We start from the raw sequence: 12,891 nt of genomic DNA on the forward strand, positions 1-12,891 counted from the left end.
TCCACAACACAACCGGAAATATGTTAGATGAAGTGCAGTTGAACTATTCTGATTTCAAAGAGAAGACATCATTTAAATGGTCTTTCTGTAAATTCAGCACAAGTTAATGACATTGAGTCATTACTCTGATTAAATAAATGTTATCCTTCATTGTTTTGTTTCCATAGAGGATTTCTTGCTAATATATGATTTCATAAGTTCCAACCTAAGAACTGACATCCACAAGTATATCAAATTTTATTTATAAACAGCATACAATACTCTTTATAAAAATACACGTTTAATAGGCAACATTCTCCTTGTGCACATTTCAGGAACTGAAGAAAGATACTAGTATGACATAGGCCTTTAAGTTTAATACACTTTAAAATGGCATCTCTCTATAACACAGAATCGATTAGACAAGTTATTACATGTTCTTATTAAAGATGTATCCTTTGTTTTTTGCATTTGCCCTGCTTTTGTCCATATTAGCTAACAGTCTCATGAAGAAAATAAAGGTTATCATTCGGGCAATAAAAAATATACAGAATGCAGCATAAGGCTACTCGCCTAACGTTAAGTGAGGTCTTCTGTTTGGATTTACATTCAGTAATGCACTGGTTTAATGAGGCAATGACAAGAAATGTGTTTTTTAAGGACATTTTGGGAAATATTCTTTGCTTTCTTGCCAAGAGTTTGATGAAAAGATTGATACTGTTTCAAGCTTGTATGCTAAATATGAAGCTACAGCTAGTAGACAGTTATGTTTTTAGAAAATCCACAGCACCTCAAAACTCACTGATTAAGGGACTCCAGAAAATCAATGTACAGCAAAAATCTATGTAATTAATGTATGTCCCCATAAAACCTAACCGTTCTTTGTTTTGGTTTGTTTTTTGTGCCTAAACAAACAGTCTGTTGAACCTCAGAGGTGCTGCAGATGTATTTTTTTAACCCTTGGAATGAGCCAGGCTAGATTTCCTCCTGCTTTCTGGTCTTTGTGCAAAGCGAATCAGCTGCTGGTTGGAGCATAATGTTTAACGTACAAATATGAGATTGATATCAATCTTATAAGAGAGAAAGACTGTATTTCCCAAAATGTAAAAATATGTGTATAAGAAGGCTTTCTGGCTGAATAATGTGTCCAAACTTAATACCAGAACATGCCCCCCTATGGAGCCACACTGAATGTGACAACATACAATCCGTTATTTTCCCTCCATCAAGAAACTGGAACACAACTTAGCTTAACTTAACAGTAGCGTAATACTTAGGTTTGGTTATGAGTTAATACAAAATAAGGATTCTGAGTTGGTAGACAGACCCAACAGCAGGCACTGTGGCTACAATAAGGCATCTCACTCAGCCTTCATCTGGTCCCTGATATCTGAAGGCAGAGTTTCAAACACTGTCTCCTCCACTATAAGGCCACTGCGCTTCAAAGCGCGGCAGTAACCAAGCTCTTGTGGCAGGTGCTCAAAGTGGTTGCCTTTGAGATCCAGATATGTCAGTAGTGCTAGGTAGGAAATTTTTGGCGAAAGTATAGACAGCATGTTCTTTCCTAGCTTTAGCGTCTTGAGCTTTTTGCAAAAGAAGAGCTCATCTGGTAGACTTTCGATTTTGTTATACGTGACTGAGAAATACTGTAGACTCTGAAGGACTCCAATTTCTGGAGGGATGAATCGGATGTCATTGTTGGACAGGTCCAGGTACCGCAGCTTGTTGCACAAGAACAAGTGCGATGGCAATACCTCGATCTTGTTGTAGCTGAAGTAGAGGCGCTCTAGGCTGCCAAGCTTTTTGATATGCTCAGGGATATACATGATGCCATTGTACCAAAGTTTAAGGCAAGTGAGTTTCCTCAGATGCTGGAAACTGATAATCTCCTCTATCGAGCGAATGTTATTTTCTTTCAGATCGAGCTCTTGCAGACTGGTGAGGCTGAAGACTGCGTGCGGGATACGTTCCAGGTCACAACGCACTAGCTCCAGCTCAATCAGATTGGTCATCTTTTTCAGGTTGTTGAGCATTACCAGCTTTGTGCCATCATTGTGTAAGTACAGTCGCTGCAGATGGCTGGAAACATCCACTATTGACTGAGGAATCTTGGTCAAATTACTTTTAAGGGAAAGAGTTTTCAAACACTTCATCTCCCGCAGCGACTCAAGAACTATATTCTTCGAGGCATCGGGGCTGAGTGATCCAGTGAGAGAGAGCTCCTCTAAGTTGCGCAGGCAATACATCCAGTGTGGAAGTTCCCTGTTATCATCGAACTTCACGCGAAGCACTTTTAGGTTTTCTTTGAGGAAGGAGGTAGCTGTTGTGTGCAACTTTAAACAGCATTGGTAAAGAGACAGCTCCTGCAAGTCTTCCAGCTGAGAGATCGAGGCAGGTATGGTGACATTGTTGATGATCTCAAGCTTGAGTGACTGCAGCTCTGTCAACTCAAAGACAGTGTCGGGTAACCCAGGCAGCATGAACAGCTGGAGTTCCAGTCTGTTGTTGGTATTAGTCTGGAGTCTCTGACGCAGTTTCTCTGCAGTCCATTCATGGTTAAGGTTGAGCTGTTTCAATTTGTTCTCACTGACCTCAGATAAAAAAACTGCAAATCTTTTAGAGTACAGTGGGTCATACTGATCAATCATATGGAGCATGAAAGCAAAGTCGTTCTTCACGTCGGGGATGTCATTGATGCCTGTTTCCTGCCGCACATACTCAAAGGAGTATTCTTTCAGCGAGCGGTAAAACAGCCAGTAGGAGGTGTAAAGGCTTGTTAATCCATAGACAGCCACTAAACACAGGTAACAGTAGGAAAGCTTAGAAAACAGATGAGCCATAGTGTGATTACATTCAAACTCTCTATAGCCTGTCATGTCCTGGATCTCAACTTCACAACGTACTCTGTTCCGCACTTTATTCACTAGAGAACTATTATAGGCAATGATTAAGAGGAATTTGAACACCTTGACCACTGTCTGACGAACATACATAAGGTAAAGAATGTCTCCCTCTTCAACGTGCAAACGGAATTTCTTTACCTTTTCAAAAAGAGCCTTAGCTTGTTCACCCTCTTTTTTATCAAGAACACTTGCAGACGGCTTTTCGACAACAATCTTTTCTGGGATAGACCGGAGGGACTGTGTCTTTTCCAAATCTCCTTCTCCAGGAGACACAGTGATGGTGGACCTAGAAGTACTAGTCTTTTTACTGTCCTTCTCTTCAGTATTCTCCCCGGACACCTCAGACAAAGCTCGTGTGGTCCACGGAGAATCAAAGCACTTGCTGAGCATGGAGATGAAATGCTCTATTTTTGAGCTCGAGCCAGGGAATTTGAACCAGAAGTTACTACACACCATGAACACAACAGTGTGTATGAGAACCAAATAGGGAAAATACTTGGCATACCAGTGAAGAGCCTTCTCATAACACATCTGATTGATGAAACTGTACTGCTGAAGATCCAGATCAGTTTTCAGGCCTTTCATTTCTCTGGGTACAGCTGAAATGTTGGTTTGAAGGGGTACCAGTGACTTCAGTTCCCCTCCACTTGTGTTATCCGATGGCGATGCTATTCTCTGAGGAAGGCATATGATTTTGTCTTGCATTACCTGAAATCAAATGTAAAAAAAATGTAAAATTACTTAAAAGAAACATTCAGACACTGAGAGGCAACAACCAGGGTTTATGTCACACATGCATTAAGAGAGCTGAATACAGCACAGCCACTCAGCCTTGCTTCCAGTTGTCACTTACCATTAGAAAGACAGTTTCCCCCCCGCCTGGTGGTGGTGGCGGTGCAATATAAGGTAATTCTATCCCTGGCTTCTCTAGTTTGCATGTCAAAGTGTCCTGGGGAAAAACACCGAACCCCAAATTGTCCTAAATGTACAATCAGTGTATGGTAGGGCTGTAGCGACTCTCGAACCACAACTCCAATTCACACTCCAATCCAGGACCACAACCCAGCTTAATCTGAACCAACACAGAAGTGACTAGTCTCTTCAGAGCAGGTTGGAGGTTGGAGAGGATCGACTGATTTAACTTGGCAAAAGTTCTGTGTAAAGTCTGCGTGTTGTCACCGCTCGGGAGCAGACGCCTCATCTCCACAGTCGAGGTCAGGAGGAAATTATCTGGTGGATTATTATTTTTGTTGCATCTGTTTTTCGTTGTTTGAACTGGATTGAGCTGAACTGTGTTGGGCTTGTGGGGGAGACTGAACCGGACTTTGTAGATATACAGATTGAACTCTGGATGTTGAGACTGTGGGAGACACACACACACACACACCCTCACCTCTTTCCTATTCTTTGGTTATTTTTGTTTACGTAGTTTTATGTAAAATCAAGTCCAACGTGCTCTTCAGTGTTCTTCTCTTTACTGTCTCAAATGTTGGTGTTAAAATGTATGAGCATATCGTTTCAGCCCGAGTGTATGTATGATAGAAAAGTGCTGCATATTGAAGCCCTGTATGAATCTGTGTGCCAGAGGGTGAATGTGTTTTTATTGTAAAATGCTTTGAGTGGTTAAGACTAGGAAAGTGCTCTGTAATTGCAGTCCATCCAGTCCATTTAATACAAGCTGAGGCATCACAGACCACAAAGTATCACATCACACCACAGCAGGTTCCCATCTGCCTTGACGTTTACTTTTTCCTCTTCTTTTAACTCAGAAAAAAATCGCTGTGTTGCGTAGTTTGCGTGGTTTTTTGACGAGTGGAAGAGGGGCTTTACATTCCCAACTTGTGTCCATACTATCCATAGTTTTTACACTCCATACCTTATTACAGTGCATATAAACCAGTCTCTGATTTATCCTGGCTTTGAGTAACCTGGTTGCACAGATTGCATGATTCCCCAGGTTGACATCAGTAAACAACAAGTGCCTCTAGTGTTTATATGTACTGTAAATAATGAAAACCACTTTTTGAGGTGACACAGGTTTGAGTCTGCAAAGCTAATAACAGGAAATTGGAACTTACATTCAGTAGTGACAAGCATTCTGTACACCCTGTTTAGCTGCCAGATACTGAGCTCGACCTACTATAATGTAACATGATCTGACACTGTCGCGGTATGTCAAGGCAAACATAGTACATTTCTGATGAGTCAATACAAAATAACATTATAACAACTATAATTAGTGCAATGCAGTTGTGCTGCAAGGTCTGTGGGGATCTATGAGGAGCTGATCTGCAGAAATTACAAATCACTTCTCCTTCTAATTCTGAATGCAGGGATTATTGTGTCAGGCAATGAAGTAATTACACAACATGACATGTTGATAACACTCTCACTTATAAAGTAAACTTGGCCTCAGAATGAAATGCCCAGTTAATTACTATCTATCAGATCACGTCTTAACATTGTTACAAACAGGGCGAGAGACAATGGCAGCTCTTGCCCTGACAAATATCTTGTTTTTCTAAAAATAAGCTGACATAATTTACAGCATTCACAGCAGCCACAAAACATTCCTATTCCACACAGAGAGAGAAGTCAAGCGCATGGCCACATGATTTAGGAATCTCGTGTTTACTGAAGGGGACTGGGTGGGTGAATGTTTCCACTGGTAAACCCCTGATGGGCTGAATGCTTCCTTTGCTGCACAGTCCAGGTTGTAAAAGAAATGTATTAGTGGTTTTGAGCTGGTGCCAGTGCAGAAGGCAGCGCAGCAATGTTCCATCATGGAGCTTGCTCTGGTGGATTCAAGTGCTCCAGATTTAATGAATACAATTGTAGGGGAACTCCTTTTATCACATAAACATGTTGCAGTTCAGACCCATGTTACATTAGCGCGCATTAGCTGCAGCACATTTCTCCTTCACTTACAAAGAGGTTACAGTTCAAAAATGGAAACACAAGCAGCGCAAGCCATTTTAAAAGCGATACATGAGGGTAGAGTATAAGCTTGAGTAGGGTTTTGAACTTGTAATTGATTTACATAAACTATAAAATAAATTTGCATGATATATTCAAGTGTAAACACGTGTATAGATTTGTATTGACTGTGTGAATATAATCTGTGAACAAATTCTATTAGTGGTGACGTGACGCAAAGACACTGTCATATGTAGATTTTGCAGATGGAAGAAACCCTCTTCTGTGATGCTGGTGGGTATATATTTGATGATGCTATATAAAATAATGGTAAACATTTAATTTGCAATGCAAAACCTATGGCTCTCTTTATTCAAGAGCATGGTCTTTCAGTTTGAGAGCAAGATTTATTAATTTCATGTGCCGAATTTATAATGCTCTCACTCAAATCCATGTGCTTGCACTCAAATATACCCGCTTGTGTTTAGATTTCTTGTGCTCCAGCTTCAGCTATTCTTCTCACGCTAACACTGCTTCTGTGCTAACATGAAATGTCTGCTTTGGATTATTCTCCTCTCAGATTTTTTGTGTTTTGAAGATGTTTTTTTGTGTCAAAATTACCCAACCTTACTTATTGTTGACGCACTTAACGTTACTTATGCTGTTGGTGCTCATCCCATAAAATACAGGGGGAAAAGAAACAGAGCAGCATCTATCTTCTTTTTTTCTAGCAACATAACAAACGTGAGATCCTGGATATTGCCGCTTCATGTTGACCAGAGATCGTCTGGAATCCTGCTCCATGAAGATGTCGACATTTTTCTTGAAGCACAGCAACAGGAAGCCATGGAGGCTGGAATGCATGAACCCATTTAAAGTAACTGCATATGGGACTCTCAAAGACATAACGCTAACACACCCACAACGAGTGGGATAATTTCCCATGTCAACACCACAGCTGACATTCTATTGGTTAGGGAGTTTTGATTTACAACCACAATCTAATTTGTGTTATTTGTGTGAGTATCACTTTACAAGCTCAAAGTCTTTCTGATCCTAATCTGAGCCTATTCGCTGCAGTAAAAACATCGTAGGAGGCGCTGTTACTGACCTGAAGGGTGCATCCAAACACACCAATCATGAGCATGATTACAGACAGGTAGTCAGTGAACACATCCCACCAAGGCTTCAGGACTCTGAACGCTGGCTGCTGTTCAGAGAACTGCCGGAATTCCATCACCGGAATCATGATGCCTGTTACAAAAGGAGATAAAATTAGACCACATGACCTTCATTCAGTACAATGGGGGTGGGGGGGGGGGGGGGGTATTTTTAGCATTCAGTCATGTCCCCCTGAGGAAAAATTGCTTAATTTGGCAAACCCTTCATTTTTTTCATCATCAGGTCACACTTGAGTTTGTTCAGTACTTAATTTACTTCACTTTATGTAATACCTTCACAAACCCAAATCACCCTCAGTTCTACTTTGGGCTGACTAGGTAATCATGCTATGCTAAATTAAGACAGTGAAAATAGAAAACAAAGCTTCTCAGCATCAGCATGTTTGTGAACATCCAATCAACTATATTAGCAGAAAGCTTTAGAATCAAGAACGCTTTAAACATCACTTCGCTACATGAGCTGAAGAAAAAGGTGGAGCTACACTACGAGGGCAGTGCAGCATGGGTTCGCTTTCATTGTGTAACACTGTATTAACTGTGACTCACAACCCACATTTTTCCCGAGCAAGATTTAAGGGAAAATGTGGAGCTATATTGTGATGTCCATTAGATGTTTCACACCTTTCATTTAAGCCTTTTTCAGACATGAACTCCGGAAATTTGTCCACACAATTGGGCCCCGGACTTTCTCTGAAGTTCACCTTTCACACATGATCAACGCAGCAGGAGATTCTCCGCTCACATGCCTTCACAACAACACAGAAATCTCAGAAATCTACGTAACGTATTAATTCCACTGCAGAGATCAACTGTATTTGTTTACTGCAAATCAACACCGGCGTCGGACCATATCACCAAAAGCTCTCTTGACATTTTCATCCTGAGATATTTGTATTTAGTTTTATTTTTATTTTTGCATCCATCACATGTTGGAAACGTCATTAACACGCCCACTCACTCATCGTCTTTTGTCCATGACCAGTCCATAACCTTATGTGTGTTAAGAGTGTTATTACCATAACGATGATGTCGAATGGTCCTCTAACCGTAATGAAGTGCTTATTTTATCCCATGATCTTTTTCTATTTAGTAGCTTCTGTGCCACGACAGATCCCAACCATGTCTGTTCCATAACCCTAACTGAGTGTTCATTATTTTTTCCAATGGTAGGATTGTTGTTACCATGACAACATCTGAGGATTGAGACAAACAATCTACATGGACAATTAATTTGGAGGACTCATAATGAAAAGAAGAGAGAAGATGGCCATGAGGAAAAACTAATGATATTCCCATCGGCCTCAGTCTAAACTAACATGGCGACCATGGTGAACATTTTACATGTGGAACATCAGCATGTTAGCATTACAATTAGGAATATATTAGCATGCTAATGTTAGCATTTAGCTACAAGCATCACAGAGCTGTTCTCCATCCTCACTCTCCAGAGGAGCTGTCAACTCTCTACTTTTTCACCTTGTCCTCTTTGGCATTAGCACAGAGGAAAATGGACACTAGTAAAAACAGAAAGTTCCCTTAACCCGATGAGTGGCTTTCTAGTGGATTGTTAACATTATACAAATGCACATTAACAGTGTCATTATTTATACACTTTGTGAGCTTGTGACAAGTGTTAGGAGCATTTGGACTTTCATTCTTCATAGTCCGAGAAGCCTACATGTTTGTAAAGTTGCCTCACACCTGGTAATTGAATAAATTAAACTATTAAAACCCCGTCTCTGTTAACATCAGCAGCAGTAGAGAGCAGTGTGATCCTGATGCTGCTTCATGCTCCCACTGTCTATGGTCACCTTCAGTAAAATGCGTACTCCAGCTGCAGATATCTTGTTTCAGTATCTGCCTGCCAGTAGGTTGACTGCAGTGTCATTCAGAATGAAAAGAGCTAGCTGGTGAAAATTTTCTCTGAGCACTTGTGAGGTTTGTACAGAATCATACAGTCCATCCGAGCAGGTATAATGAATAATCTACACTGTGCTAGGTCCAAATGTACAGTGTTTTATCATCAGCAGTTCCACAGTGCCAGAGAAGCACGTGCTGCCAATAGCTGAATGTATCCACACTCAAACTTTAGTTGCTAGAAGCGTTGGGGCTTTTGGGCAAGTCAACGTTTTGATATTTCAATTCAGTTTTTCACATAGGATGTTTTTATTGGTTGTCACAGCTCAGTGTCATCCCTTCAGGAAGGTTGGAGAGAAGCCATTCAGAGGATGTTTACACTCATCCGTCCACTAATGGTTGACTTTAAAATGCTAGTTCAGCCAAACATTACAAAAAAGAACATTTTTGTCTCTCAGCTCTATTTGTAAATAGCCGTGTAGATAAAGTGTGCCAAGGTTTGAGACATCCATCTCGTGGAATTTTGTTTGAAATACACAGCAGTATCCAAAAACAATATCCCAGTTATGCTGTGTCCTTCTCAGACTTCACTGTGAATAGTTTTCAACAGAATAAATAGTCCCTGTGAAAAACTCTGTTTTACAGTGATAAAAACTACATTTGATCGTGTACAGTAGCTACTGCATGTAAATATGGCTCCTCCGCCACTCTGTACCTATATAACGTTAAAAACATGCCGAACTATTAGAGCAACAACTAGACAAGACAAATCTCCTTTCTCTGTCAGAGCCTCACAGGATTGGAACAACTTACGGCAACACAAAAGAAACTGCCAACTATCATTCCTTCTCCTCCACATAGAGCCTGGTTTATAATAAATCAGAACTGGGAACAGGTGCTCTTTAGTTAATGTGTCTGTGCAAAGTGTTCACACCTCTCCAGGCCTAATATATATATATACATAATGATATTGGGATGTCTTGCTATTTGTTTATTGTTGTCATCTTGTTCCTTTTGTTTATTGTAAAAGCTGTTGCTCTTACTTTTATGTAAGGCAGGCTCTGTTTGTGTCTCCATAGTTTTCACTACTTTAATATTTTTCTGTATTTTAGATGCTTTTATTCTGAACGTATGCACTTGTATTGCCTGCCCAGGGACTGCAGATGAAAATTAGCCTCTGTGGCTAACTCTGGCATATTTTCAGAAATGTCAGTAATATGTACTATCCCAGTCAAATAAATTAATAAGAAAGAAAGAACTTTGAGGCATCTGAACTGTAACTGAGTATTTATGTTGTTTTGTTCTACTTCATAAAGTATAAAAAGGTTTGAATAGTCTATTCAATTTATTTGACAACTATAGTCTTTACTTACTTTGAAGGATCAGCCCGTATGTGGGAGTTCCCAAAAGTGTTTGCACTGTGGACCATTTTTATAAAAACAATTTCAAAACCATACACATCCCCATTGCCATTTAGGAAAACTTCACAGACCTGGTGTTGCTCTGTGCATAAGGGGATTGGAACTTCTTACAAATAAGATCAGTAGATAAGGCAATTCAACATGAACTACTTTAAACTGGCCTCAATAAGCTACCACAATACAATGCCATGTATGTGTTACTGGTAATAAACATCTTTCAGCACAACACACTGTACTATAGCACTCTAAAAGAAACTATTGTAACTAATGTGTACTTTTACTTTTGATACTTGAAGTATATTTTGATGTAGGACTTTTACTTTCACTTGAGTATTCTTGAACTGTGGTATTGCTATCTGAAAACTTCACCGATACTGATTATGAAAAGTATTTTTTTTTCCAGATGCAATTGATCAGTGCTGTGGGCAACAAAAACCTTATTGCATTCTAATAATGAGGGGAACTCACGAAACAAGTCATCAGTAGAATGTCCTGTCCTTTTAACAACTGGATCCTGCTTTTCCCATCTAAAAACTCAATGACATCCTAAATCCGATCCTTTCCTGCCTCTCAAGTGTCCACTTCTTTCAAATCATACACACATACATTTCAGTGCAGGCTTTCTGTTCAATTGTTGTTGTCTTTCCCCTAAAATGAGCCCTTTATATATACAGCGGGATCAGGTCCTCTCTACGGAGGTCGCCATCATTTTTACAGCTTTCACTCAAGCTGCTAAAACAGTTAACTGGGATGAACCCTTGAAGGCTAAAGTCAAATTTCAGCAACTCATTAGAACTTGGGCTAAAAAAAGATTAAATCCATTTACATGGCAGCATCGAAATCTTTGAAGTTTGGTCACAAGCCTTCCCTACATGTTTAATAATAGTGCATTCATAAGAAAATAAAGTGGATGTCACAGAGCAAAGGGGGTTTATCTGAGGCCCACACTTGGTATTAGGTGCATAGGAAAAATCCTGTCTTCCACTGGATGAGTCAGCCATTGACTTGGGCTGACCAGGCCATATCCTCGTCCCTTCCTGACAGGAAATGTGTCTGAATCACAGATATCCCAAAACAGACATGTTTGGAACACACCCAGCGCCCTGGGCAAAACAAAAAGTCCTCTCTCCTCAAGGATACAGAGGGGGGGGGGGGGGGGGGGGGGGGAAGCACCCGCATTGCAGACAGAAAAAAACATGTTGGGTGTTTTTGATGAGGCAGACTTTAGCAGACTTTACGGAGGATGAGACGCTCCAGAATGAAAAGTGCTGACACCGTCAGATCAGCCGCGAAACCATCAATAAGTCGTTCGACCTTAAACACTGAGGATAAACGAAGTGCCGCACTGTGCTCATGTGCGTAAACTAACGCGTATTCGCAGCCACACACACGCACACACACACACACACACACACACACGCACACCACAGCAGGTAAACTAACGGTGATCTGAGTGGGAACTAGTCGTATAGACGCTCCTCCACAGTATGACGCGCTCTCTGTGGGTGAAGCTGATGGTTATATTATTGCTTTACCTTCTCTTCGATGAGGTCCGGACTTGAGGATCCGAGTGGTCGTCTCTCATGCGGTGATCTTTGGGATCATGATGTGCGCCGGCCCCCTCCCTCTCTGTCCGCCAGCCTTCCTGTATCCCCGGCCACGGCCACACGGAGCAGGCATGGAGCTGCTGTCAGCTCCAGGGGCGTGGACTGCTGAGGACACACACACTCACCCCTGAGAGGTTGTCTGTGCCAAACACTTCAGGAAGAAGTACTCACATCTTTCACTTGAGTAATAGTACTAGTACAACTTCTTTACTTAAAATTCTACCTATAAGTGTCGTGATCAAAATGGTCCAAGCCTATCAAAATTCCCCTTTCACAAATTATTAAATATAATATTACTAGATTTCCACCAGTGATGGAATGTAACTATTTATTAAAGTACTCTACTGTCAAATGTTGAGGTACTTGTACATTTCACTCCACAACAAAGTATTATCCAATAAATGATGGTGTAGTGATTAGTTGGTAGTAGCTGGTAACACCAAAATAAGATTTGATTGATCCTTGGGAGAGTAATAAACCAGCTGCAAGGTAAAATGATGCACACATAAATAGGCTATGGTCGTCAGTAAATTGTATGATTTTTGAGTTAGGTATTTTCACAATAATAACCACTACATTTGAAGGAGATTTTCATTTTACTGAATTAGATTTTGGAAGACATGCATAAACATAAATAAACGATTAAAGTACTTATTCCAGCACTGATTCGCAGTAGTGGAAGAAGTACTCAGATCCTTTACACAAATCAAATACACCACAGTGTGTAGACTCCATTATAAAAAAAAATACAAATAAATAAAAAGTGCTACATAGTTAAACATACAGTACATAAAATGAAGCCTGTTTAAAGTATGGAAGATAATAGAGTGTTTGATATGTTTTATTATTATCTACTGTAGTATTACTTTACTAGGCAGCTTTGTTAGACAGCATTGTATATGCAGTTGGTAGACATGGAACTTGTTTTTATTCTGTATACTGTTGAGTGTATGGCCTTAGGCAAAACATTTAATCTTATACTTCATAACCTCCATCAGTCTCTTTGTATATTTATTAGAAAAGTAGA

The 12,891-nt window shown here is 40.3% G+C and overlaps 1 protein-coding gene across 2 annotated transcripts; it reads right to left on the reverse strand.

Moving 5' to 3' along the window:
• Positions 1-223: 223 nt before the first annotated feature.
• Positions 224-11,930, reverse strand: lrrc8c (leucine rich repeat containing 8 VRAC subunit C). 2 transcript variants are annotated; one of them, XR_004613630.1, is made up of 4 exons: positions 11,793-11,930; positions 6,910-7,052; positions 1,258-3,590; positions 224-1,159 (listed from the first exon to the last, which is right to left on the reverse strand). XR_004613630.1 is itself a non-coding variant. In XM_034583002.1 (3 exons), exons 2-3 carry the CDS (start codon positions 7,045-7,047, stop codon positions 1,341-1,343), a joined length of 2,388 nt encoding a protein of 795 aa, XP_034438893.1. In that variant the 5' UTR covers positions 7,048-7,052; positions 11,793-11,930; the 3' UTR covers positions 224-1,340. The 2 variants fall into 2 exon arrangements, 1 of the variants encoding a protein (XP_034438893.1); XM_034583002.1 differs by having other exon boundaries at positions 224-3,590.
• Positions 11,931-12,891: the final 961 nt, after the last annotated feature.

This window comes from Hippoglossus hippoglossus, chromosome 4 (genome assembly GCF_009819705.1).
Source record: "Hippoglossus hippoglossus isolate fHipHip1 chromosome 4, fHipHip1.pri, whole genome shotgun sequence".
Taxonomy (NCBI): Eukaryota; Metazoa; Chordata; class Actinopteri; order Pleuronectiformes; family Pleuronectidae; genus Hippoglossus; species Hippoglossus hippoglossus.

What these genes read in the sequence shown, in the direction of transcription:
- lrrc8c (XM_034583002.1), bottom strand. Translation starts at nt 7,047, where the DNA reads ATGATTCCGGTGATGGAATTCCGGCAGTTCTCTGAACAGCAGCCAGCG. An exon ending in TGTTTGGATGCACCCTTCAG is followed by an intron (nt 3,591 to 6,909) that starts GTCAGTAACAGC and finishes ATTTGATTTCAG; the next exon opens with GTAATGCAAGACAAAATCAT.